Source organism: Eucyclogobius newberryi, unplaced genomic scaffold, assembly GCF_026437365.1.
Source record: "Eucyclogobius newberryi isolate DKJ021-1_F unplaced genomic scaffold, fEucNew1.0.hap1 SCAF_13, whole genome shotgun sequence".
Lineage (NCBI taxonomy): Eukaryota > Metazoa > Chordata > Actinopteri > Gobiiformes > Gobiidae > Eucyclogobius > Eucyclogobius newberryi.
The window spans coordinates 4,485,844-4,513,577 of NW_027315757.1; the positions used below are offsets into that span (position 1 = coordinate 4,485,844).

The 27,734-nt window shown below is 48.3% G+C and overlaps 1 protein-coding gene across 1 annotated transcript; it reads left to right on the plus strand.

The window, feature by feature from the left end:
• The first annotated feature begins 380 nt into the window (after positions 1-380).
• On the plus strand, positions 381-26,615 carry rogdi (rogdi atypical leucine zipper). Its single transcript, XM_072442354.1, has 11 exons — positions 381-541; positions 1,792-1,863; positions 5,114-5,196; positions 5,304-5,358; positions 7,978-8,058; positions 10,802-10,897; positions 14,538-14,636; positions 15,354-15,467; positions 17,758-17,807; positions 20,194-20,320; positions 25,718-26,615. Exons 1-11 carry the CDS (start codon positions 467-469, stop codon positions 25,757-25,759), a joined length of 894 nt encoding a protein of 297 aa, XP_072298455.1. The 5' UTR covers positions 381-466; the 3' UTR covers positions 25,760-26,615.
• The last annotated feature ends 1,119 nt before the right edge of the window (positions 26,616-27,734 follow it).

Consider the following 27,734-nt stretch of genomic DNA (forward strand, 5'->3'; position numbering starts at 1 on the left):
CCATCTTCCTGTATGTAAAATGGTATGTGTCCTGTCCTCATACATTAAACCCTCACGTGACCACAGTGCGTGAACTTCAGCTTCGGTTCTGCGCTTTTAACAAAACGGAAGTGACTTTCCAAATATGGCGGTGGGCGGGACACTTTAATAGTGAGCGTGTGACCGAGAGAATGGTGTGTTTTTGTGACCAAGGAAAAATCAGAACCTGTCTAAGCCACAGAGTCTGGCTGCGACACACAAACGCTGCGACTCCAGAATAATTGCATTTTCTTTCCACACTGGATAATTCGAGCTCCTGGTCATGTTTCAAGTAGAATTTCTGTTTTGAACTGGACTTTGTGCTTGATGTTCCTGTTTTTCCGACAGCCCCAAACGCACCCGCGCTTCCTCCTGCTCGCCATAATAACCAGGATCATCTCTGCAGCGCCGCTGTTCTGGAGCCGATCTGGGAAAATCCAAGGCCAAAATGTTGAACCCTCAGAGGTCTTTGTCCGAGCTGCCCAAGATGTCCTCGGCCAGTCAAGTGGAGCGAGCCGTGCTGGTAAGAGCCGTGTTTATTGGTGCTGCGCACGGTGCGTGCGCGTGCTAACCTCTGTCAGTGACGCTAACACGCGCACGCGCACACGTCAGGAACATTTTGGGGGAGACTGTTGTTATTGTTGTTACTGTTGTTACTGTTGTTATCGCTGGGGCTGCGGCGTCTGTCTGCGGGACAGCACCATCTTCCGCCGGACTGACACAGGTGCTGTCCCCTTGTCCTGTCCGCCAGCCCTGTCCCCAAGTCTGTCCCTGTCCTCCTGTCCTGTCCCCCGGCCCTGTCCGCCAGCTCTGTCCCCAAGTCTGTCCCTGTCCCCCAGCCTTCTGTCCCTGTCCTGTCCCCCGGTCCTGGTCCATCTATCCATGGCGTTCAGCAGCATTTCCCATAAAAAAAATAATAATAATAATTTGGTTTTAAATAACGGTCCTAGTTTTTCATTATTCTGGAGGACATAATAGTCTCAGAGGACATTTGACCCAGATCCGGTTTAACGTGCACTATTCATGGGTTTCAAAATGATGAGAAATTAGGATAGTTTCCATGGTGATCAACATTTTATAACAAAATATATCTTTTGAATGGGGAAAAGCAATGAGTTATAAAGTCCCCATGGTAACCATAGTAACCAACGTCCAGTCCCAGCAGCCATGTTGTGGTGGAAAATTCTGTCTAAAGAACTTTTTAAATCATCATCATTAGGACCACAACAATACCAATCAATTTGGATCTAAATGTTTTAATCTATGAATTTTATTGCCCTGTTTTACATTATTTTCAATTTGCATTTTGAGATTTCTCAGCGCACAAGATGGTTGCCACAGCAACAGAACCCGGTTCTGGGGAAAAGTCCTCAAAACGTTGCATAAAACAGGAAAATGAATAAAACATGAATTCTGATGCATTCCAACACTGCTTATCAAATGTTGGACCATTCTGATGCATGGTCCAACATTTGATAAGCAGTGTTGGGAAGAATATTTTGAAAATGTATTTATTTACAGTATACTGAATATTTAGTTGTATATTCTGCTCCATGCTCCACAGAACTGTACTCTGAGTGCTCAAAGTACTTTCACATTAAGTTGCACTATACTATACTATACTATACTATACTATACTATACTATACTATACTATACTATAGTGCAAAAATGTGACAGAAGATAAAAAAACGGTTTGATGTTCTCTCGAATACTGTGCAGTTTGATGATGATGATGATGATGATATTTAAGAGTGCATACTGTGTCTTTTAGGAGGAAGAGTTCAACTGGCTGCTCCGAGAAGAGGTCCACGCTGTCCTCAAGCAGCTGCAGGACGTTCTCAAGGTGAACTCAAAGATGCTTCACATCCAAGACAAACGTGACATTAACAAACAGTTTAGAGGAAAGAACGAGCAAGTGATTTATAAGCCTGTGATTTGAAGTTCTGTGACGAGTTCCTGAGGTTGTGGGCGCGGCTGCAGTGAAGGGGGAGGAGGAGGCTGATGGAGGAGGTGGGTGGGACAGTGCTGACGGAGGCGGCGGGTGGGACAGTGCTGACGGAGGCGGCAGGTGGGACAGTGCTGACGGAGGCGGCGGGTGGAACAGTGCTGATGGAGGCGGCGGGTGGGACAGTGCTGACGGAGGCGGCGGGTGGGACAGTGCTGACGGAGGCGGCGGGTGGGACAGTGCTGACGGAGGCGGCGGGTGGGACAGTGCGGCGGGTGGGACAGTGCTGACGGAGGCGGCGGGTGGGACAGTGCGGCGGGTGGGACAGTGCTGACGGAGGAGGCGGGTGGGACAGTGCTGACGGAGGAGGCGGGTGGGACAGTGCTGACGGAGGAGGCGGGTGGGACAGTGCTGACGGAGGAGGCGGGTGGGACAGTGCTGACGGAGGCGACGGGTGGAACAGTGCTGACGGAGGCGGCGGGTGGGACAGTGCTGACGGAGGCGGCGGGTGGGACAGTGCGGCGGGTGGGACAGTGCTGACGGAGGCGGCGGGTGGGACAGTGCTGACGGAGGCGGCGGGTGGGACAGTGCGGCGGGTGGGACAGTGCTGACGGAGGCGGCGGGTGGGACAGTGCGGCGGGTGGGACAGTGCTGACGGAGGAGGCGGGTGGGACAGTGCTGACGGAGGCGGCGGGTGGGACAGTGCTGACGGAGGAGGCGGGTGGGACAGTGCTGACGGAGGAGGCGGGTGGGACAGTGCTGACGGAGGAGGCGGGTGGGACAGTGCTGACGGAGGCGACGGGTGGAACAGTGCTGACGGAGGCGGCGGGTGGGACAGTGCTGACGGAGGCGGCGGGTGGGACAGTGCGGCGGGTGGGACAGTGCTGACGGAGGCGGCGGGTGGGACAGTGCTGACGGAGGCGGCGGGTGGGACAGTGCGGCGGGTGGGACAGTGCTGACGGAGGCGGCGGGTGGGACAGTGCGGCGGGTGGGACAGTGCTGATGGAGGCGGCGGGTGGGACAGTGCTGACGGAGGAGGCGGGTGGGACAGTGCTGATGGAGGCGGCGGGTGGGACAGTGCTGACGGAGGAGGCGGGTGGGACAGTGCTGACGGAGGCGGCGGGTGGGACAGTGCTGATGGAGGAGGCGGGTGGGACAGTGCTGATGGAGGCGGCGGGTGGGACAGTGCGGCGGGTGGGACAGTGCTGATGGAGGCGGCGGGTGGGACAGTGCTGACGGAGGCGGCGGGTGGGACAGTGCTGACGGAGGCGGCGGGTGGGACAGTGCGGCGGGTGGGACAGTGCTGACGGAGGCGGCGGGTGGGACAGTGTGGCGGGTGGGACAGTGCTGATGGAGGCGGCGGGTGGGACAGTGCTGACGGAGGAGGCGGGTGGGACAGTGCTGACGGAGGCGGCGGGTGGGACAGTGCTGACGGAGGAGGCGGGTGGGACAGTGCTGACGGAGGAGGCGGGTGGGACAGTGCTGACGGAGGAGGCGGGTGGGACAGTGCTGATGGAGGAGGCGGGTGGGACAGTGCTGACGGAGGCGACGGGTGGAACAGTGCTGACGGAGGCGGCGGGTGGGACAGTGCTGACGGAGGCGGCGGGTGGGACAGTGCGGCGGGTGGGACAGTGCTGACGGAGGCGGCGGGTGGGACAGTGCTGACGGAGGCGGCGGGTGGGACAGTGCGGCGGGTGGGACAGTGCTGACGGAGGCGGCGGGTGGGACAGTGCGGCGGGTGGGACAGTGCTGATGGAGGCGGCGGGTGGGACAGTGCTGACGGAGGAGGCGGGTGGGACAGTGCTGACGGAGGAGGCGGGTGGGACAGTGCTGACGGAGGCGGCGGGTGGGACAGTGCTGATGGAGGAGGCGGGTGGGACAGTGCTGATGGAGGAGGCGGGTGGGACAGTGCGGCGGGTGGGACAGTGCTGACGGAGGCGGCGGGTGGGACAGTGCTGACGGAGGCGGCGGGTGGGACAGTGCGGCGGGTGGGACAGTGCTGACGGAGGCGGCGGGTGGGACAGTGCGGCGGGTGGAACAGTGCTGATGGAGGCGGCGGGTGGGACAGTGCTGACGGAGGAGGCGGGTGGGACAGTGCTGACGGAGGAGGCGGGTGGGACAGTGCTGACGGAGGCGGCGGGTGGGACAGTGCTGATGGAGGAGGCGGGTGGGACAGTGCTGATGGAGGAGGCGGGTGGGACAGTGCTGATGGATGGGACAGTGCTGATGGAGGAGGCGGGTGGGACAGTGCTGACGGAGGAGGCGGGTGGGACAGTGCTGATGGAGGAGGCGGGTGGGACAAAGGTTGTGGTGCTTATTTGGTGACAGGTTATGTGTGATGGAGGTGAAGTCCATGATGATGCCGAGGTGGCGTACGGAGAGGGAGGAGAGTGCCGTGCCGGAGACGGTGGAGGAGGACGGCGCGGTCAGCCATGTTGAATACTGTGTTGAGGTCAAGAATGAAGATGGAAAGGGAACCAGGAGGAAGAGGTCACAGGAAGAGGTCACAGGAGGAGGTCACAGGAGGAGGTCACAGGAGGAGGTCACAGGAGGAGGTCACAGGAGGAGGTCACAGGAGGAAGAGGTCACAGGAGGAAGAGGTCACAGGAGGAAGAGGTCACAGGAGGAAGAGGTCACAGGAGGAAGAGGTCACAGGAGGAAGAGGTGACAGGAGGAAGAGGTCACAGGAGGAGGTCACAGGAGGAGGTCACAGGAGGAAGTCACAGGAGGAAGTCACAGGAGGAGCTCACAGGAGGAGCTCACAGGAGGAGCTCACAGGAGGAGGTGACTTCCAGAAGGGCTGGTTTGGTCATGTGGTGGAGCTGGATGTTGAGAAGATATTGCTGGAGTTGGTGATGATGACGCGTTCCAGTATTTTGGAGGGAAAAGGGAGATTGGAGACGGGGTCTAAAGTTGTCCAGGTCGTGTCAGAGTCCAGGCCAGGACTTTTCAGAAGGTGTAATGATCTGATGAGTGGAGTGAGAGTCGGATGCAGGATTTTAAAGGGGACCATTTGAAATTGTAGTAATTTAAAATCATACATTTTGGCAACTTGATCAAAATTGGCCTTACATAACGGCCCAAAAATATTGGCAGATCTTCTCAGCCATTGGATGCTCTTCATTCAAGAGTGTGTTCTGTGTGACAGGAGGCGTCCCGCCGCTTCACCACGCCCTCCCCAGGGCTGGAGAGTCAGCTCAAGCAGGAGAACTTCATCCTGGGCAGCTCCACGTAAGCGGAATACAGCGATGCTACTACGACTCGACTGATTTCACCACTTAAAACTGAAATATATCAATTTAAAGTTGAAATGCAAAGTGTGATGCTGCTGTGTGCAGGATGGACCAGGTGAAGGGGGTGCTGACGCTGCAGGGAGAGGCACTGACACAGGCGGTAAGTGCACTGTCACAGGCGGTAAGTGCACTGACACAGGCGGTAAGTGCACTGACACAGGCGGTAAGTGCACTGACACAGGCGGTAAGTGCACTGTCACAGGCGGTAAGTGCACTGACACAGGCGGTAAGTGCACTGACACAGGCGGTAAGTGCACTGTCACAGGCGGTAAGTGCACTGACACAGGCGGTAAGTGCACTGACACAGGCGGTAAGTGCACTGTCACAGGCGGTAAGTGCACTGACACAGGCGGTAAGTGCACTGACACAGGCGGTAAGTGCACTGTCACAGGCGGTAAGTGCACTGTCACAGGCGGTAAGTGCACTGACACAGGCGGTAAGTGCACTGACACAGGCGGTAAGTGCACTGTCACAGGCGGTAAGTGCACTGACACAGGCGGTAAGTGCACTGACACAGGCGGTAAGTGCACTGACACAGGCGGTAAGTGCACTGACACAGGCGGTAAGTGCACTGTCACAGGCGGTAACTGAGAGCAACAGTTCTAATGACACGTCTGAAGAAGGCACAAGGTAATTACGTCATAACTTTCAAGAAAAAAAGATGAATATTCTTAACGTTGATGCACCAAATTGTTATTATATTATATTTTCCTTTGTTTAGAAGGTATTTAAAACTTGCGTAGGTTAATGTTCAACTTTATAACGTCAGTTATATTTCAATTAATACTTTTTTAAGTCTTATTTTTAATATCAACTTCTGTTTTTCATCTCATGATGCAGATGATGTGAAAAGAGCTTTGCCTCTTTAATCTGACACGTTTCATCAAAGGTCAAAGGTCAGATCAATGGGACTCACTTCTCCCGAGACCACCACGCCTGGGGTGTGGTCAGTCTGATAGATCTTCCACCTCTGTCATGCTGACCACCTCTGTCATGCTGACCACACCTGTCATACTGACCACACCTCCTGTCATACTGACCACACCTCCTGTCATACTGACCACACCTGTCATACTGACCACACCTGTCATACTGACCACCTCTGTCATGCTGACCACCTCTGTCATACTGACCACACCTCCTGTCATGCTGACCACACCTGTCATTCTGACCACCTCTGTCATACTGACCACACCTGTCATACTGACCACACCTGTCATACTGACCACACCTGTCATACTGACCACCTCTGTCATACTGACCACACCTCCTGTCATGCTGACCACATCTGTCATACTGCCCACATCTGTCATACTGCCCACATCTGTCATACTGCCTACACCTGTCATGCTGACCACATCTGTCATACTGACCACCTCTGTCATGCTGACCACCTCTGTCATGCTGACCACACCTGTCATGCTGACCACACCTGTCATACTGACCACACCTCCTGTCATACTGACCACACCTGTCATACTGACCACACCTCCTGTCATACTGACCACATCTGTCATACTGACCACACCTGTCATACTGACCACCTCTGTCATGCTGACCACCTCTGTCATACTGACCACACCTCCTGTCATGCTGACCACACCTGTCATTCTGACCACCTCTGTCATACTGACCACATCTGTCATACTGCCCACATCTGTCATACTGCCTACACCTGTCATGCTGACCACATCTGTCATACTGACCACCTCTGTCATGCTGACCACACCTGTCATGCTGACCACACCTGTCATGCTGACCACACCTGTCATACTGACCACACCTGTCATGCTGACCACACCTGTCATGCTGACCACATCTGTCATACTGCCCACACCTGTCATGCTGACCACATCTGTCATACTGACCACACCTGTCATACTGCCCACACCTGTCATACTGCCCACACCTGTCATGCTGACCACATCTGTCATACTGACCACACCTGTCATGCTGACCACACCTGTCATGCTGACCACACCTGTCATGCTGACCACACCTATGCCCTGGGCGGGCGGGGCGGCCAGGGCGAGTCAAATGTCTTGCAGTATTAAAAAAACAACTTAACACAGACTAAACCAGAACCAAATAAAGGCCTAGTTCTGTTTCCATTACTTTGTAGAATCTAGTTCTGTATCCATGGAAACTGCACACAACAACTCCACATATGGAAACGCCATGGTAACCATAGATTTTGCAACCATTCTGACCAATCAGTGACCAGTCAGTTTATGGTGTGTTCCAGTCGTTCAGAGTTTTATTTCAGGATCAGAGTTTGAAACCACAGCTGTATTAGTGATAGTATTTCTAATATTTCATCTTTATTTGCTCTCTATTGTTCACTTGCTCCTGCGCTGCCTCTGAGCTTCTGCTGATATAAATGCACAGTTACTTTATGCAAACGTCTACACAGCAATGTATGGATCAATAATTTAATTTAAAAGGACCCGCATCTTGGCTGTTTTCAACACTTTTTATTACTTGATTCAGATTTTCCTTGAGTCATTGCTGTAACACAAACTGGGAGAAAACATCACTCTGAGGTCCAAATTCTGACTGGAACACAGAGTTAGAACCTCCTTGGCCTGGTTAGAATCTGGGCCCAGCAGGTACAAGGAAAATACCTGATCCTGGTTAAGAAAGGCAGAACCAATGAAACACTCCTAATGTAGAGTGGAGAAGGGCTGGGCTTACGTGTCTTATGTACTTCTATTCACAGGACATCAACCTGAAGATTGCCAAGAGCAGCCAGCTCCTGCATTTCCAGTTCCGAGACGACAAGCACTGGAAGCTGCAGCAGGTACTTCACCCTTCACACAGAGACAAGATGGACAGTCCAGCTCAAAGTCCATCAAGGGGGAATCTTAAGCCATGTTTTGACTGGCTCACTCTGGAACCAAAGTGTCTCCTCTGTTGTAAGTGAACCATATCCGCTTGTTAAAGGATTCCATGAGAGGCCATGGCAGAATAATAAGACCTGGAAGATGATTGCTCACACATATGAGGCCATTGAGATGTGCATCGTTTGATCAGCTCTGAATCTCAGTTTCAGCACAGCTACATGCAGGCTTTTAGCTAGAGGGCCGTCTTCCCGTCTTTTGGACGGGGTGTCTCGACATGTGGACGGACATTTTCGAGGGCAAGGACGGTGTAATTTTTATTAATACATTTTAGAAAAGTTTTTAAATCGGGCCGGAAAGCGTTTGACGATAGTCCGCCGCGGTCCGCGCCATGACAGTTGAGTGTTTACAAGTGAAAATTTGCATGCTGCGCGCTGATTGGTCGACAAAGTTTGTGTGCTTGGCTCTGATTGGCTGCCGAGCCGTAAATGCCGAACCTCCACAGCCAAATACCATGTGAAATACGGCGCGATACGCAGAGTGTGATCCACACGGCGAGAGGCGCAGGCGGCGCAGGCGGCGCAGGCGGCGCAGGCGGCGCAGGCGGCGCAGGCGGCGCCAGAGTATGGAAAGTCAATATGATACGAGAGGCGTGCGGACGCCGCTCTTGATCGCCTCCGCGTTAAAAGCGCCGCTTTATTTAGTAAAAGCGTCGGAAAAAGGCCGTGAAACACATATTGGATTTCCATAGCCTCCTTTTTAAAGCCCCCGGTTTGGACGGGATGTTTTCAAATCCTAGCTAAAAGCCTGGCTACATGGCTCCAGTGCATGGCCTGCTGGGTACAGACAAGTCTAGAATCTATGCTGGAGCGGGCAGACACGCCCTCAAAAGCCTTCCTGATCCGGGTGGGATTATTCTTGGACACACGCTCCTCTCCAAACCCGGCAAAATGTAACCAAGTCCATAGGCCGTGCTCAATGGTGCGTCTTGCCAGTTTAGAATATAGCTGCAAGGTTCATCCGGCAGCTGTCCGGATGATGAAGTTCATAATCTGAAAATAGGCAAAATCACTGCAAAATCCGACCTTTGTGGAAGCTGTAGATGTCTTATCAGTCAAACACACGCAGTTCATCTTTATGTTGGGCTCTACGGGGGAAATTGAAGAAAAGGCTGATCCTAAACTCTGAAGTCGTTTCTTGTTTAGTTTATTGCTTTATTTATGATGGACAATGCACATAAAGCAATGACCTGGTTGTGCCAGGTTATAGCAAAGATGCTCATTTCCACAGGTTTATGTCCCAGTGGCATTCATGCCGTTCATTCATACTCTAGCTTTGGCCACGTCTCACAGCACCAGCAACTTTGAATTATTAAACATCAAAGAAAACCAAAAGGAAAAAGTATTCAGGTACGATTACCATTTTATTCATAAAAAAAAACTCTTGAGTGGCATCAGCTGCTCACATTGAGTTATTCACATTATTTTTATCTTTATTATTTTCCCCCTCCATCCCCTGTTGGGAAATGGGAGGTTTTGTCTATGGGAGTCTTTGTTTATAGGAGATCTTCTACTGAGTGTTTTTCAAACTTCCTATAAGTTATTTGTTCTTTTCCTCTGTATCTACCTGCGTTGCATCAATGAAATTTCCCCATGTGGGACAATAAAGGATTATCTTATCTATGGTTGGGCACTCCATCGCCACCACAGACATTGTTGATTCATTTCTCACTGTGGCCCTCAGAGGCAACTGTTGTTGTGATTTTGGGCCTTACAAAAATAAATTGAATTGAATTGAACCGTTACTCTGTAACAAGTAGGAACTGACTGAAAAAGGAAGTACTGGGACCAACTCTCGGTTCCTTGGTTTTAAATATCATCATCAATAAGCAAATACAGCACAAACGCCCTATGCAGAATGTGTGGCACAAACAGTACATTTGATCATAGTTCAAACAAAGTGCAGTTTATCATTTTACCTGTAAAGAGCTGAGAGTACATGTGGGCACTGGTACAATACAAGTATGTTTTTGCATTTTTTGCCATTCATTTACGCTCTAACTATAAACACCCGTTTTTCAATACGGGTTTCTTTTTTTAAAGTACTGGTATTGGAAAAAATCTAAAGGTAACGAGACCTGTGCATGGAAATGCAGAGCATCATTAACAGAAGTTGGCTCCAAAGTAAACACAATGACCCGTCCTCATAAAGCCCTGTGTGTCCGATGCCTTGTTCTAAATGCTCATTTATGCTCGACATTCCAAAAGCACAGAGCTTCTGTCCGTATCCTCAGAGCTGTACATGTGCTGACCACTGGGGACAGTAGTGAACACAGCTCAACAGTGGAAGTTCAAGCTTTTATTTTAACTCTCACCTCGTTTTCTTGGCTCTTTTCCAATAAATATAATACATATAATATACATTCTGTGTGGGAGCCTCCATTATTGTATTTTTGTTGCTCTTTTTATTCTGTTTTGGACAATTATCTAACTGACATGAGTGCCCTCTGGTGGTTATTTAACAGAACACTGCAACGATTGGAAGTATAAATGCAGTGACCGTACGTAAATAAATGTGCGCTTAGAACTCTTCTATTTCCGTACAAAAACGGAGCATAAATGAGCATTAGCTCCTCTTTGCATCTACCATACAGTTTGATGTCTTTCTATAACAAGACCCTTGACCACTGTGTTTTGTTGACAGATCCAAGATGCTCGGAACCATGTGAACCAGGCTTTGAACCTGCTGAGCTGTCGAGATGAGACCTACCACTTTAAAACTGGAGCAGAGGTGAACAAGGTGAGACTCCCCCAACGTAATGTCAGCAATGTCAGCAAAGTAATGTCCTTCCCCCAAAGGTGTCAATTTATTGTGTCCATGGCAGGAATTCTGAGGTAAATTCAGTGGCAAAGACGATTCATATTGCTTTCTTAATCTCAGTCCAATATTTCTGAGCAACAGGAAAGGCATCACAATAGGTGTGAACATTTCAGGTTTGGCCAAAAATAATGGCACATAATCTGCATGGCAGGTATTTATGTTCCATCTCATCAACTGTGACACAATCAGTTGTAACACAATTGAGGGTTTTTATTGTTTAATATATTGGGCCAATGGTTCCATATACAAAGGGAACAAGAGAGGGGACCAAGCACAGCCCTGCCTCACCTCTCTTTCCAAAGTCAGTTGGTCTGTCAAGCATGGGCATCGGACCCATTCATTCACTTTTGAAAATGAGCGATTATGTTCCACTTTTCTCAGCAGCTGCTTGTCACTATAAACTCTGACCTTCACTATAAACTCTGACCTTCACTATAACCTCTGACCTTCACTCTGCTGCTCGGTCTTCCTGTCTCCGGTCTGATGTCTCCTACTGCTATCAAACTCCTTATTTTAAAAGGACACATATTATGCAAAATGTACTTTAATTTAAATTGAATTGAATTTTTAAGCATGTTCTAACATTGTTCCCTTATCAAAAGCATACTTGGAGTGGAATTTAGCTTCATTCAACTACTAGAACGCCCTCTCCCTTTGTGCATCAAAAACACATTCTGATTGTGTGACGAGAATCTTCTCTAGACCAGGAAGTAACCAGGCCAACTTTAAATGTTTATCTCAAACCATGGGCTTCATAGCCACTTCAAAAGAGGGGGGGACCAAACAGCTCCACAGCTCTGACCTGTAACCAGGCCTGGAGAGGCCACCGCTTGTCTCCATGGAGATGTAGTATGCCATACAGAACATTCTAGATATGGGGTCCGTTCGAAGTAGACAAACACCTCAATTGTAGAAGTTAAACTGCTGCAACCAAACAACCAAACCACCGGCTGGTCCTGCAGCTGTTCAGAGGCTGGTCCTGCAGTTGTTCAGAGGCTGGTCCTGCAGCTGTTCAGAGGCTGGTCCTGCAGCTGTTCAGAGGCTGGTCCTGCAGCTGTTCAGAGGCTGGTCCTGCAGCTGTTCAGAGGCTGGTCCTGAAGCTGTTCAGAGGCTGGTCCTGAAGCTGTTCAGAGGCTGGTCCTGCAGCTGTTCAGAGGCTGGTCCTGCAGTTGATCAGAGGCTGGTCCTGCAGTTGTTCAGAGGCTGGTCCTGCAGTTGTTCAGAGGCTGGTCCTGCAGTTGTTCATAGGAGACACATCAATTATGTCACTGTTTATGGAAATGATAAACTTTGAAAATGTTTCATGTTCTAATGTAAATGATTGTCGACCTGTTACATCTAGTGTTTTGAATGCTCTGAACACCATTGCCTCTATGAAGGTTAATCTGGATAGAAATAAGCAGAAGGTGGCAAAATGATGATTGGGTCAGGGCACAGAAAAGAGAGTGTCAAAGCTCCAGGTTCAAAAAGAGATTTACAGAAAGAAGTTGTACATGTACAACCTCATTTTATGTAGAACAAGGGAAAGATATTTTTCTGAAATAATTGGAAGCTGCAGTAACAACTCGCGTGTCCTGTTTGCCACAGTAACAGATGAACAAACCCTCCAGCTCAGCTGCCGTTAGAACTCATTTCCACATCCAAGTGTAATGAGTTTGCAATGTTCTTTACAAGGTTCAGGACCACTCACTCACATAGTTAACATGTCGCTTCCCAATGTCTTTGAAAACTGCCCTCATAAAGCGTCTCTTAAAGAAGAGCAGGGGTCGGGGGGGGGTCAGGGGGAGTGGTCATAAAGCCTCTCCTAAAGAAGAGCAGTCTTGATTCCACAGTACTGAGTCATGACCGGCCCATCTCTAATCTGCCATTTTGGGGCAAAGTCCTTGAAAAGGTTGTTTACAACAGCTCACAGATTTCCTCTTAATAAACAACTCATTTGATGTTTTTCAGTCAGGTTTTAGACCTCAGCAAAGCACTGAGACTACTGTTGTCAAGGTGACAAATGACATCCTCCTGAACACTGACACGAGCAAAGCCTCAGTCTTAATTCTGTTAGATCTGAGTGCTGCTTTTGACACTGTTGATCATGGGATCCTCTTACAGAGACTAGAGGACTGGGTGGGTATCACTGGCACTGCCATAAACTGGCTAAGGTCCTATCTGTGTCTCAGACCACATGCACCTGACCTCTGGGGGGCCCAAAGGGTCAGTCCTGGGTCCCCTTCTGTTCAACCTCTACATGCTGCCGTTAGGTCAGCTGATCAACGTCTTTGTTCCACAGAAACAAAGAGAAAGTGTTAGTGTCACCTCCAGAGTCTCGCTCTAAAACCGACAAATCAAGTTAGAAATCTGGGGCTAATAATGGCCTCAGACTTGAACTTTAACAGCCACATCAAATCAATAACATCAGCAGCTTTTTACCATCTAATAAACATTGCCAACAAAAACAAAATCAAAAGTATATTATATATACCAGACTCAGAGTTAACTTGGGTGTTAAGGAGCACATTGTGAGTTGTCGATTGTGAGTAAATGGCGTGAACAGCGCAGCGCCGTTACGCACTTAGGTCTTAAAGCTCTTTGCTGGACATCTCGACCTTTGGCGTTGGACACTTGTTACTGCTTGGTCAGACTGGACCGTGCAAACTTGCATGTGCTCAGCTAAGAAAGGAACTTCTATTTGGGAAACTGGATAAATCGCCACTGTCATCATCACATTCACCCAAAAGACTGACGACCCATACGTCAGACCTTCGGCTCCGGGACCCGGCTCCGGAGCTCACCACAGTGTGTGGCTTGGTCCTTGCGCCCTCTGGACCTCGCAGCATCCCACCAAGCACTCCTAGGAGGAGAAGAGGCCCCCTCGGTTAGCCGCATTGCTAGCCTGTTTTCCAGTGGTGGATTTAGTTTTATCCTAGTTTCATCCTTGATCTTATTTTTCGGCATTTTCTGGAAATGGTGGTCCAGTTTTGACTTGTACACAGAGGTGCAGTGTCCCCAGGTGAACACGTAATATAGCGGAAATCCAAAAGATTTTCACTGAAGCCATGCAGATGTGTGCTTCATCTTGGAATCCCCGTCTGTGACCTTTTTAGATACTATAAGCTTACAACTCTATGACTTGACCGCAGAGGAGTAATCAGGCTATGCTAAAGAGTGGGGTAAAGAGTGGCGTACACAGCAAAGGGGTCACATACTAATAAACAAAGGTCAAGGTATCCACAGGTCAAAACAAAATATTATATTTTATTGAATTGTCAAAGGTCTTCAAAATGTCACCTCTAAACAGCTGAACGCGACGAAGACGAGAAGATTCTAGGTCAGATCTGTGAGAGGCGACTCTGCTCATTGTTAGATACATTTAATGCCATACAGCGGAACATTCCTGGCAAAGCAATAACATGTCCAAGCAAGTTGTTGACCCTTCACCAAAAAAGCTTTAAATGAGTGAAATAAAATTTGACATATAATGCGATATTGTAAAGCCATCATTAGTCTCATCATTAGTTTTAACTTCTAACTAACGTCTATAACTAAATCTTCTGTGCCGTGTCATTAGCTGATGGACGCTGTGATGCTGCAGCTGACCAGAGCCAGGAACCGGCTGACCACCCCGGCCTCGCTGACTCTCCCAGAGCTGGCCACCAGTGGACTAATGGTAACCTCCAGCACAGCATTGTTCCTCACCTCACTAATCTGAATTCTTATTATGAGAATAGAAAAGCTTTGTGCTGCCTCACCTGCGCCTTTACCGGTCACTACCAACACCAGTGTTTGCTCTGACAGCAAACACGGATTCCACACACACTAAATGTCAAGACAATCAATTAGGAGATTGGCCACGCCTCCTGTTGCTGATGGTCTCTGGCGTAGCTTGTGTGGTAAAAGCTCAGTCGTCACGGTTGATGCTGTCAGTGCCTCGCTCTCTGAGGCCATATCGGATCATTGCAGAAGGAATAAGCAGATTATAGACTGGGACGTGGATCATTGGATCAGATAACAAGTTCAAACGGCATTAAACCACGAACAAATCAGTGGGAGCCTAAGAAGATGGATTCTCAAGAGTTTGTGAACTCAAAATCGGGAGAATTCATCTTGCTTGCAAAGTTACATCATAGTCTGATTTAAAAAGGTGTGCGTGTGCGTGTAGGCGCGTGTGTGTAGGCGCTTGTGTGTGTGTGTGTGTGTGTAGGCGCTTGTGTGTGTGTGTGTGTGTAGGCGCTTGTTTGTGTGTGTGTGTAGGCGCTTGTGTGTGTGTAGGCGCTTGTGTGTGTGTAGGTGCTTTTGTGTGTGTGTGTAGGCGCTTGTGTGTTTTAGGTGTGTGTGTGTGTGTGTTTAGGCGTGTGTGTTTATGTGTGTGTTTATGTGTCTACAGAAAATGTTCAGCCCCCCCATGCCTGGGGACGTTATGGTCAACTTTTACATCAACCTGAGTAAGCTGTGTCTGACGGTGTATCAGCTGCACGTGCTGCCCCCCAACACCACCAAGGTCTGGACCCTCTCATAAACACTTTGTCTTTCATCATTTATTTTTAATTTTTTCATAACATCAAACATAAACTGTAGAACACAGATCCTCTCCAACAGTCTGTACCTCCTGCTGCCACATCCTCTCCAACAGTCTGCCTCCTGCTGCCACATCCTCTCCAACAGTCTGCCTCCTGCTGCTACATCCTCTCTAACAGTCTGTACCTCCTGCTGCCACTGTACCTGCTGCTGCCACATCTTCTCCAACAGTCTACAGACTGGAGGTACAGACTGTTGGAGAAGATGTGGCAGCAGGAGGTACACCTCCTGCTGCCACATCTTCTCCAACAGTCTGTACCTCCTGCTGCTACATCCTCTCCAGCAGTCTGTACCTCCTGCTGCCACATCTTCTCCAACAGTCTGCCTCCTGCTGCCACGTCCTCTCCAACAGTCTGTACCTCCTGCTGCCACATCCTCTCCAACAGTCTGTACCTCCTGCTACCACATCCTCTCCAACAGTCTGTACCTCCTGCTGCCACATCCTCTCCAACAGTCTGTACCTCCTGCTGCTACATCCTCTCCAACAGTCTGTACCTCCTGCTGCCACATCCTCTCCAGCAGTCTGTACCTCCTGCTGCCACATCCTCTCCAACACTCTGTACCTCCTGCTGCCACATCCTCTCCAACAGTCTGTACCTCCTGCTGCCACTGTACCTCCTGCTGCCACATCTTCTCCAACAGTCTGTACCTCCTGCTGCCACATCCTCTCCAGCAGTCTGTACCTCCTGCTGCCACATCTTCTCCAACAGTCTGCCTCCTGCTGCCACATCCTCTCCAACAGTCTGTACCTCCTGCTGCCACATCCTCTCCAACAGTCTGTACCTCCTGCTGCCACATCCTCTCCAGCAGTCTGTACCTCCTGCTGCCACATCCTCTCCAACACTCTGTACCTCCTGCTGCCACATCCTCTCCAACAGTCTGTACCTCCTGCTGCCACTGTACCTCCTGCTGCCACATCTTCTCCAACAGTCTGTACCTCCTGCTGCCACATCCTCTCCAGCAGTCTGTACCTCCTGCTGCCACATCTTCTCCAACAGTCTGCCTCCTGCTGCCACATCCTCTCCAACAGTCTGTACCTCCTGCTGCCACATCCTCTCCAACAGTCTGTACCTCCTGCTACCACATCCTCTCCAACAGTCTGTACCTCCTGCTGCCACATCCTCTCCAACAGTCTGTACCTCCTGCTGCCACATCCTCTCCAGCAGTCTGTACCTCCTGCTGCCACATCCTCTCCAACACTCTGTACCTCCTGCTGCCACATCCTCTCCAACAGTCTGTACCTCCTGCTGCCACTGTACCTCCTGCTGCCACATCTTCTCCAACAGTCTGTACCTCCTGCTGCCACATCCTCTCCAGCAGTCTGTACCTCCTGCTGCCACATCCTCTCCAACACTCTGTACCTCCTGCTGCCACTGTACCTCCTGCTGCCACATCTTCTCCAACAGTCTGTCTCCTGCTGCCACATCCTCTCCAACAGTCTGTCTCCTGCTGCCACATCCTCTCCAACAGTCTGTACCTCCTGCTGCCACATCCTCTCCAACAGTCTGTACCTCCCTGTGAGTAATGGACATGGCTTGGAAAGGAACATGCACATTTTTTACAACAGAATTCCCTCCAGACATGGGACATTGTGGTCCCCCAATGGGATTTACACACATTTTCCCACTCCTCTGAGGTTACCTTCTCTTTCCCATTTGTTTTTATATATTTAGTAGAGTAGCTGCTAAATTTAATAGTACATTTTCTGTATATACTCATTTTTATCTTGTTAGTACATTTTAATTTGTTTTTAATGCACGCCTTATTTGCTATATCTTTCTTTTATCATTGTTCATTGTTGTATGTTGCATCTTAAGCAAGTTCCTCTGATTTGTGAACTGTGTGACTTTAGTTCACTGACAATGGCAATAAAACCTTTCTAATTCTGAGCTGTCCAGATTAGCAATGCATAGATATAATTCAGATATTATTCCCTTTGAAAACTGGTTTATAAGCCCTGATAAAAACAAAATTCAGGCTGGGTCTGATGGTCGTTACTTTGTAGATTTTTTTCTTTTAAAATGATTTTTTGGGCCAGGACAACGGTGCGTGGAATGGGGAGAGAGAAGGGAGGCCATGCATCATTTTCTCTGCAGTCTCGCCCGTTTCTCTTCTGTGTCATGTTCAAGAAATAAATGTGCAAACTCATTCTGCTGAGTCTTCTCAAGTGGAACAAACATCATTCAACTTCATTCTCTCTTCTCTTTCTTTAGAATTTCAAGCCTGCTGGGAGTTCCGTCGTACACAATCCTGGGGCAATGTTGTAAGTGTCTACTGTAGCTTAAAGGTGCAGATGTGTCTACTGTAGCTTAAAGGTGCAGATGTGTCTACTGTACTTAAAGGTGCAGATGTGTCTACTGTACTTAAAGGTGCAGATGTGTCTACTGTAGCTTAAAGGTGCAGATGTGTCTACTGTACTTAAAGGTGCAGATGTGTCTACTGTACTTAAAGGTGCAGATGTGTCTACTGTAGCTTAAAGGTGCAGATGTGTCTACTGTACCTTAAAGGTGCAGATGCGTCTACTGTACTTAAAGGTGCAGATGTGTCTACTGTAGCTTAAAGGTGCAGATGTGTCTACTGTACCTTAAAGGTGCAGATGCGTCTACTGTACTTAAAGGTGCAGATGTGTCTACTGTACCTTAAAGGTGCAGATGGGTCTACTGTACCTTAAAGGTGCAGATGTGTCTACTGTAGCTTAAAGGTGCAGATGTGTCTACTGTACTTAAAGGTGCAGATGTGTCTACTGTACTTAAAGGTGCAGATGTGTCTACTGTACTTAAAGGTGCAGATGGGTCTACTGTACTTAAAGGTGCAGATGTGTCTACTGTACTTAAAGGTGCAGATGTGTCTACTGTAGCTTAAAGGTGCAGATGTGTCTACTGTACTTAAAGGTGCAGATGTGTCTACTGTAGCTTAAAGGTGCAGATGTGTCTACTGTACTTAAAGGTGCAGATGTGTCTACTGTACTTAAAGGTGCAGATGTGTCTACTGTAGCTTAAAGGTGCAGATGTGTCTACTGTACCTTAAAGGTGCAGATGCGTCTACTGTACTTAAAGGTGCAGATGTGTCTACTGTACTTAAAGGTGCAGATGTGTCTACTGTACTTAAAGGTGCAGATGTGTCTACTGTACCTTAAAGGTGCAGATGTGTCTACTGTACTTAAAGGTGCAGATGTGTCTACTGTAGCTTAAAGGTGCAGATGTGTCTACTGTAGCTTAAAGGTGCAGATGGGTCTACTGTACTTAAAGGTGCAGATGTGTCTACTGTACTTAAAGGTGCAGATGTGTCTACTGTACCTTAAAGGTGCAGATGGGTCTACTGTACTTAAAGGTGCAGATGTGTCTACTGTACCTTTAAAGGTGCAGATGTGTCTACTGTAACTTAAAGGTGCAGATGTGTCTACTGTAGCTTAAAGGTGCAGATGTGTCTACTGTACTTAAAGGTGCAGATGTGTCTACTGTACCTTAAAGGTGCAGATGTGTCTACTGTACTTAAAGGTGCAGATGTGTCTACTGTACCTTAAAGGTGCAGATGTGTCTACTGTACTTAAAGGTGCAGATGTGTCTACTGTACTTAAAGGTGCAGATGCGTCTACTGTAGCTTAAAGGTGCAGATGTGTCTACTGTACTTAAAGGTGCAGATGTGTCTACTGTAGCTTAAAGGTGCAGATGTGTCTACTGTACCTTAAAGGTGCAGATGTGTCTACTGTACTTAAAGGTGCAGATGTGTCTACTGTACCTTAAAGGTGCAGATGGGTCTACTGTACCTTAAAGGTGCAGATGGGTCTACTGTACCTTAAAGGTGCAGATGGGTCTACTGTAGCTTAAAGGTGCAGATGTGTCTACTGTAGCTTAAAGGTGCAGATGTGTCTACTGTAGCTTAAAGGTGCAGATGTGTCTACTGTACCTTAAAGGTGCAGATGTGTCTACTGTACCTTAAAGGTGCAGATGTGTCTACTGTACTTAAAGGTGCAGATGTGTCTACTGTACCTTAAAGGTGCAGATGGGTCTACTGTACCTTAAAGGTGCAGATGTGTCTACTGTACCTTAAAGGTGCAGATGTGTCTACTGTACTTAAAGGTGCAGATGGGTCTACTGTACCTTAAAGGTGCAGATGGGTCTACTGTACTTAGAGGGGCAGTTTTTTGGTGGGGTCTTGGCATAATGGACTTTTGAGCTTTTTCACATTTGAATGTTCTTTCCTCATTTAAACCTTGAAGAGAACTCTGTCTCTGGATGCTTTGGTATTGGCTCTAGAACCTGGGATGCAATGACACAAGCTTTTCTAAAGTTAGTAGAAAGCTGATGATAATTGGAGCTCATGCACGTGTTGTAGTTGCTTCAGACATGTTGACCTTGTAACTTGGGACACATTGAAATCATGTTTTGGAATTAGTCTGCAACATTCCACTTACACCTTTTTACATTTTGACTGAGACGAGCAGAGTGCTTCACCCCGACACGTCTTTTCACAAATGCAGAGGTGTTTTACGTGTTTAAACATCTGATATACTTTGTTAAAAAAGGCTAGATGAAAATGACGTATACATTATTCAAACAACAATGGTCATTTCACCAGCCACATCTGCTTTAAATATAGGCCTAAATGACAAGTATCTGATATGAAACAGTTGTGTTCTGTGTCGACAGTGAACTGAACCACAACCGCTTTGAGGTGAGCCACGTGCACAAAGTGGAGTGTGTGGTGCCCTGGCTGAGCGACACCCTGGTCTTCTTCACCATCTCCCTGCAGCTCTGCCAGCAGCTCAAAGACAAGGTTAGAACCTCACTAAAGCACCTCACCCCAGCAGCTCAAAGACAAGGTTAGAACCTCACTAAAGCACCTCGCCCTCACCCCAGCAGCTCAAAGACAATGTTAGAACCTCACTAAAGCACCTCACCCTCACCCCAGCAGCTCAAAGACAAGCTTAGAACCTCACTAAAGCACTTCACCCTCACCCCAGCAGCTCAAAGACAAGGTTAGAACCTCACTAAAGCACCTCACCCTCACCCCAGCAGCTCAAAGACAAGGTTAGAACCTCACTAAAGCACCTCACCCCAGCAGCTCAAAGACAAGGTTAGAACCTCACTAAAGCACCTCGCCCTCACCCCAGCAGCTCAAAGACAAGGTTAGAACCTCACTAAAGCACCTCACCCTCACCCCAGCAGCTCAAAGACAAGGTTAGAACCTCACTAAAGCACCTCACCCTCACCCCAGCAGCTCAAAGACAAGGTTAGAACCTCACTAAAGCACCTCACCCTCACCCCAACAGCTCAAAGACAAGGTTAGAACCTCACTAAAGCACCTCGCCCTCACCCCAGCAGCTCAAAGACAAGGTTAGAACCTCACTAAAGCACCTCGCCCTCACCCCAGCAGCTCAAAGACAAGGTTAGAACCTCACTAAAGCACCTCTCCCTCACCCCAGCAGCTCAAAGAAAAGGTTAGAACCTCACTAAAGCACCTCACCCCAGCAGCTCAAAGACAAGGTTAGAACCTCACTGAAGCACCTCACCCCAACAGCTCAAAGACAAGGTTAGAACCTCACTAAAGCACCTCACCCTCACCCCAACAGCAAAAGCACCTCACACTAACACCAGCAGCTCAAAGACAAGGTTAGAACCTCACTAAAGCACCTCACCCCAGCAGCTCAAAGACAAGGTTAGAACCTCACCAAAGCACCTCACCCTCACCCCAACAGCTCAAAGACAAGGTTAGAACCTCACTAAAGCACCTCACTCCAGCAGCTCAAAGACAAGGTTAGAACCTCACTAAAGCACCTCACCCCAGCAGCTCAAAGACAAGGTTAGAACTTCACTAAAGCACCTCGCCCTCACCCCAGCAGCTCAAAGACAAGGTTAGAACCTCACCAGAGCACCTCACCCTCACCCCAACAGCTCAAAGACAAGGTTAGAACCTCACTAAAGCACCTCGCCCTCACCCCAGCAGCTCAAAGACAAGGTTAGAACCTCACTAAAAGCACCTCACCCTCACCCCAACAGCAAAAGCACCTCACACTAACACCAGCAGCTCAAAGACAAGGTTAGAACCTCACTAAAGCACCTCACCCCAGCAGCTCAAAGACAAGGTTAGAACCTCACTAAAGCACCTCGCCCTCACCCCAGCAGCTCAAAGACAATGTTAGAACCTCACTAAAGCACCTCACCCTCACCCCAGCAGCTCAAAGACAAGCTTAGAACCTCACTAAAGCACCTCACCCCAGCAGCTCAAAGACAAGGTTAGAACCTCACTAAAGCACCTCGCCCTCACCCCAGCAGCTCAAAGACAATGTTAGAACCTCACTAAAGCACCTCACCCTCACCCCAGCAGCTCAAAGACAAGCTTAGAACCTCACTAAAGCACTTCACCCTCACCCCAGCAGCTCAAAGACAAGGTTAGAACCTCACTAAAGCACCTCACCCTCACCCCAGCAGCTCAAAGACAAGGTTAGAACCTCACTAAAGCACCTCACCCCAGCAGCTCAAAGACAAGGTTAGAACCTCACTAAAGCACCTCGCCCTCACCCCAGCAGCTCAAAGACAAGGTTAGAACCTCACTAAAGCACCTCACCCTCACCCCAGCAGCTCAAAGACAAGGTTAGAACCTCACTAAAGCACCTCACCCCAGCAGCTCAAAGACAAGGTTAGAACCTCACTAAAGCACCTCACCCTCACCCCAGCAGCTCAAAGACAAGGTTAGAACCTCACTAAAGCACCTCGCCCTCACCCCAGCAGCTCAAAGACAAGGTTAGAACCTCACTAAAGCACCTCGCCCTCACCCCAGCAGCTCAAAGACAAGGTTAGAACCTCACTAAAGCACCTCACCCCAGCAGCTCAAAGACAAGGTTAGAACCTCACTAAAGCACCTCACCCTCACCCCAACAGCTCAAAGACAAGGTTAGAACCTCACTAAAGCACCTCACCCTCACCCCAACAGCAAAAGCACCTCACACTAACACCAGCAGCTCAAAGACAAGGTTAGAACCTCACTAAAGCACCTCACCCCAGCAGCTCAAAGACAAGGTTAGAACCTCACCAAAGCACCTCACCCTCACCCCAACAGCTCAAAGACAAGGTTAGAACCTCACTAAAGCACCTCACTCCAGCAGCTCAAAGACAAGGTTAGAACCTCACTAAAGCACCTCACCCCAGCAGCTCAAAGACAAGGTTAGAACTTCACTAAAGCACCTCGCCCTCACCCCAGCAGCTCAAAGACAAGGTTAGAACCTCACTAAAGCACCTCACCCTCACCCCAGCAGCTCAAAGACAAGGTTAGAACCTCACTAAAGCACCTCACCCTCACCCCAGCAGCTCAAAGACAAGGTTAGAACCTCACCAGAGCACCTCACCCTCACCCCAACAGCTCAAAGACAAGGTTAGAACCTCACTAAAGCACCTCACCCTCACCCCAGCAGCTCAAAGAAAAGGTTAGAACCTCACTAAAGCACCTCGCCCTCACCCCAGCAGCTCAAAGACAAGGTTAGAACCTCACTAAAAGCACCTCACCCTCACCCCAACAGCAAAAGCACCTCACCCTCACCCCAGCAGCTCAAAGACAAGCTTAGAACCTCACTAAAGCACCTCACCCCAGCAGCTCAAAGACAAGGTTAGAACCTCACTAAAGCACCTCGCCCTCACCCCAGCAGCTCAAAGACAAGCTTAGAACCTCACTAAAGCACCTCACCCTCACCCCAGCAGCTCAAAGACAAGCTTAGAACCTCACTAAAGCACTTCACCCTCACCCCAGCAGCTCAAAGACAAGGTTAGAACCTCACTAAAGCACCTCACCCTCACCCCAGCAGCTCAAAGACAAGGTTAGAACCTCACTAAAGCACCTCACCCCAGCAGCTCAAAGACAAGGTTAGAACCTCACTAAAGCACCTCGCCCTCACCCCAGCAGCTCAAAGACAAGGTTAGAACCTCACTAAAGCACCTCACCCTCACCCCAGCAGCTCAAAGACAAGGTTAGAACCTCACTAAAGCACCTCACCCTCACCCCAGCAGCTCAAAGACAAGGTTAGAACCTCACTAAAGCACCTCGCCCTCACCCCAGCAGCTCAAAGACAAGGTTAGAACCTCACTAAAGCACCTCGCCCTCACCCCAGCAGCTCAAAGACAAGGTTAGAACCTCACTAAAGCACCTCACCCCAGCAGCTCAAAGACAAGGTTAGAACCTCACTAAAGCACCTCACCCTCACCCCAACAGCTCAAAGACAAGGTTAGAACCTCACTAAAGCACCTCACCCTCACCCCAACAGCAAAAGCACCTCACACTAACACCAGCAGCTCAAAGACAAGGTTAGAACCTCACTAAAGCACCTCACCCCAGCAGCTCAAAGACAAGGTTAGAACCTCACCAAAGCACCTCACCCTCACCCCAACAGCTCAAAGACAAGGTTAGAACTTCACTAAAGCACCTCGCCCTCACCCCAGCAGCTCAAAGACAAGGTTAGAACCTCACTAAAGCACCTCACCCTCACCCCAGCAGCTCAAAGACAAGGTTAGAACCTCACCAGAGCACCTCACCCTCACCCCAACAGCTCAAAGACAAGGTTAGAACCTCACTAAAGCACCTCACCCTCACCCCAGCAGCTCAAAGAAAAGGTTAGAACCTCACTAAAGCACCTCACCCTCACCCCAACCGCTCAAAGACAAGGTTAGAACCTCACTAAAGCACCTCACCCTCACCCCAACAGCTCAAAGACAAGGTTAGAACCTCACTAAAGCACCTCACCCTCACCCCAACAGCAAAAGCACCTCACACTAACACCAGCAGCTCAAAGACAAGGTTAGAACCTCACCAAAGCACCTTACCCTCACCCCAACAGCTCAAAGACAAGGTTAGAACCTCACCAAAGCACCTTACCCTCACCCCAACAGCTCAAAGACAAGGTTAGAACCTCACTAAAGCACCTCACCCTCACCCCAGCAGCTCAAAGACAAGGTTAGAACCTCACTAAAGCACCTCACCCTCACCCCAGCAGCTCAAAGACGAGGTTTGACCTCACTAAAGCACCTCACCCTCACCCCAGCAGCGCAAAGACAAGGTTAGAACCTCACTAAAGCACCTCACCCTCACCCCAGCAGCGCAAAGACAAGGTTCACTAGCTAAAACATGTTAGCCTCATTCATCTTTCCCCCATTTACTGATGTTACTGTATTTTTTTTTAGGTATTTGTACTTTTTGTGTAGGTTTTTAGACAAGTCCTTTTTATTTAGTACAATTCTAGCCGTGTTATTAAAGTTGGCTGCATTCAAATCTTTGGAGTTACTAGTACAGTCCTCTCTCTCCACGTCGTCTGATTGGCCAGAGCTACAAAACAAAAGTGAATTATGGTTTCAAACAACTTAATTCAGGCTTAAACTGTTCAGAGTTTTAAAAGACTGATTTATATAAAATATTTTGTGCTTGTAAAACTGCAATTGGAATATCTTTTCCTTCCGTGGCTTTACCTGTTCTATTTAGAGAAATAGACCCAGGAAATGAGTCCTGGTTAGTCCAGGTTTAGACCGGGTCTTCAGTCCTCCGTCTTGGTAACGTGTCAGATATTAGCTGCTGTTACTTCCTGAGGCTTTGTCAGTCTGATGGTCCAGGACGGTCATCAGGACGTTCAGCTGATATGAAACGTCACCTCCTCAATCACACCGAGTCTTCTGTCTGATCCTGACCCCATCTCCTGTTCACTGCAGCACAAAAACCACTGAACGTGCTTGAATATCCTTAGGGCCTTTTCACAACAAGTACCACCTAAGAAAACATTTGGCTTTCCAATCACCCCCAGATCTATGCTGGGCCTAAAACCGACTAATTTCAGATCTAAATTAAGGCTAAACCAGGTCTACAATTTGGTCTACATCTTTGCTACAATAGTTTTAACCAAGACTCTTTACAAATCAAATTGACTCTACATTAAACAAATATTAGAAATGTAGAGGAGCACACATACCACAGTTTGAGAACCACTGCCTTAGGGGAGACATAAAGTTATTTGATTATTGATTGACACAACATTGTGTCATAGAATTGCAAGGGTCTATAAGAAGTGCAAATGAGGCAATCATCCTGGGCAGCTGGTTTGATTGAATTAATAATACAACGCAAAAACGTTTGTTGTCTTGACGGCTGCTAAGTCTGTCCAAAGTTTTATTCTTATTATAAAGTGTCATGTGTCCACAGATCTCTGTCTTTTCCAGCTTCTGGAATTCCCGGTCCTTCTAAACCATTGAAAAGCAGCTTCTCCATCGCCCTATCAGAACCACTCCTGCTCCAGCCGGCCCCATCACGCTGCACTGACTGACCAGCAGACTAGGCCAGGCTAATGTCACGTTTTTATGCTGCTCCTCCAAAGATGAGGTTATGAATCAAAAGGATGAAGAACAAAATGGTCTAAAAATTGAAGTCAAAATACTCAAAATGTGTTCAATGTAAAGCAGTTGAATCATGCACTTACAGCCTTTGGCAATGAAAAACTAATATTTAATGAGATAGGACTTTTTAGGTTTTATATATAACATTTCTCCAGAATGTCCCAGATGTTTGATTCTCCACAATAATCAACAGTATTCAAATCTCAGGGTTGGACCTTTTCATCTGCTCCTCGTTCTGTACCTGTGACAGATCCAGATAAATGTATATTTAAAATTGTGGATCTCCTGTTCAGAGATGATGGTCAGCTGGGCATTAGTTTATGAAAACTGCAAACATTAGAAGATGACAAAAACATTCAAAGGTATATTCAACCGAGTTAGTTACTGTAGAGATAAAGCTCACATTGATGTGGTTAAACTATACAATTCTGTAGGTTACTACATAGATCACAGCCACATCTGAGCTAGTCAAAGTCTGTGTTACTGTATTAATATGTATAATAAGCTAATCATATTGTATGTTGTGTGTGAGCTGTGTACTTAATGCATACTCCGCCTGTGCTGTATTTACTTAACTATTTTTGTCAAACTTTAAACCTGAACATTTTTTTTTTTTCATTCCAACAAGTGTTACACTACTTTGAAAACTTGCCTATTAAATCAAATGAGGAAATCATGTCTGTGCAATAAAATACTCCTGAATGGTACGTGTTGTATTTTGTTCTTGCGAATGATTGTTGTAAATACCAAAGGTCAAAACTGTCACATTTATATAGCACTTTTCTACCATCAAGGGACTCAAAGACACTGACACACAGAGACGCACACACACTGACACAAACAGACACACATAGACACAGACACACTGACACAAACAGACACACATAGACACTGACACAAACAGACACACATAGACACTGACACACAGAGACGCACACACACTGACACAAACAGACACACATAGACACAGACACACTGACACAAACAGACACACATAGACACTGACACACAGAGACGCACACACACTGACACAAACAGACACACATAGACACTGACACACACTGGGGGAAAGTTGGATTAAGTGACACAGCTGCAATATTTAAGCAGCTGATACCGCACTGCCGCCCACTAAATGCATATATATATAATATATATATATATATGTATACATACATATATATATTTTATATATATATATATATATATTATGTATATATTTTATATATATATATATATTATATATATATTATATATAAATATATTATATATAAATATATTATATATATGCATTTAGTGGGCAGCAGTGTGGTCTCAGCTGCCTCTCCTTGAACCGACACCTTAACGTGGTGGAGGGGTTTGAGTGCCCGAATGATCCCGGGAGCTATGTTGTCGGGGGCTTCATGCCCCTGGTAGGGTCTCCCAAGGCAAACAGGTCCTAGGTGACGGGTCAGACAAAGATCGGTTCAGAAGCCTCTTATGACGACGACACGAACAAGGCCGTTTACGTCGCCCGGATCGGCGTCACCGGGGCCCCATCCTGGAGCCAGGCCTGGGATGGGTGCTCCATGGCGAGCGCCTGGTGGCCGGGTCTTACCCCACGGGGCCGCTGACGGAGGAGGAAGCCGGACAGACTTGGCAGACCCAAGCGCATTGTGAGGGTCTGTTGGGAACGTCTAGTGGAGCCCTCTGTCAGTAGGGTATTCAACTCGCACCTCCGGGAGAGCTTCTCCCATGTCCCGGGGGAGGCTGGGGACATTGAGTCCGAGTGGACCATGTTCTCCGCCTCCATTGTTGATGCGGCTGCTCGGAGCTGTGGTCGCAAGGTC

Coding starts and splice junctions, on each gene's coding strand:
- rogdi (XM_072442354.1), top strand. CDS start 467: ATGTTGAACCCTCAGAGGTCTTTGTCCGAGCTGCCCAAGATGTCCTCG. Junction 542..1,791: donor AAGTGGAGCGAGCCGTGCTG/GTAAGAGCCGTG, acceptor TGTGTCTTTTAG/GAGGAAGAGTTCAACTGGCT. Junction 5,197..5,303: donor TTCATCCTGGGCAGCTCCAC/GTAAGCGGAATA, acceptor TGCTGTGTGCAG/GATGGACCAGGTGAAGGGGG.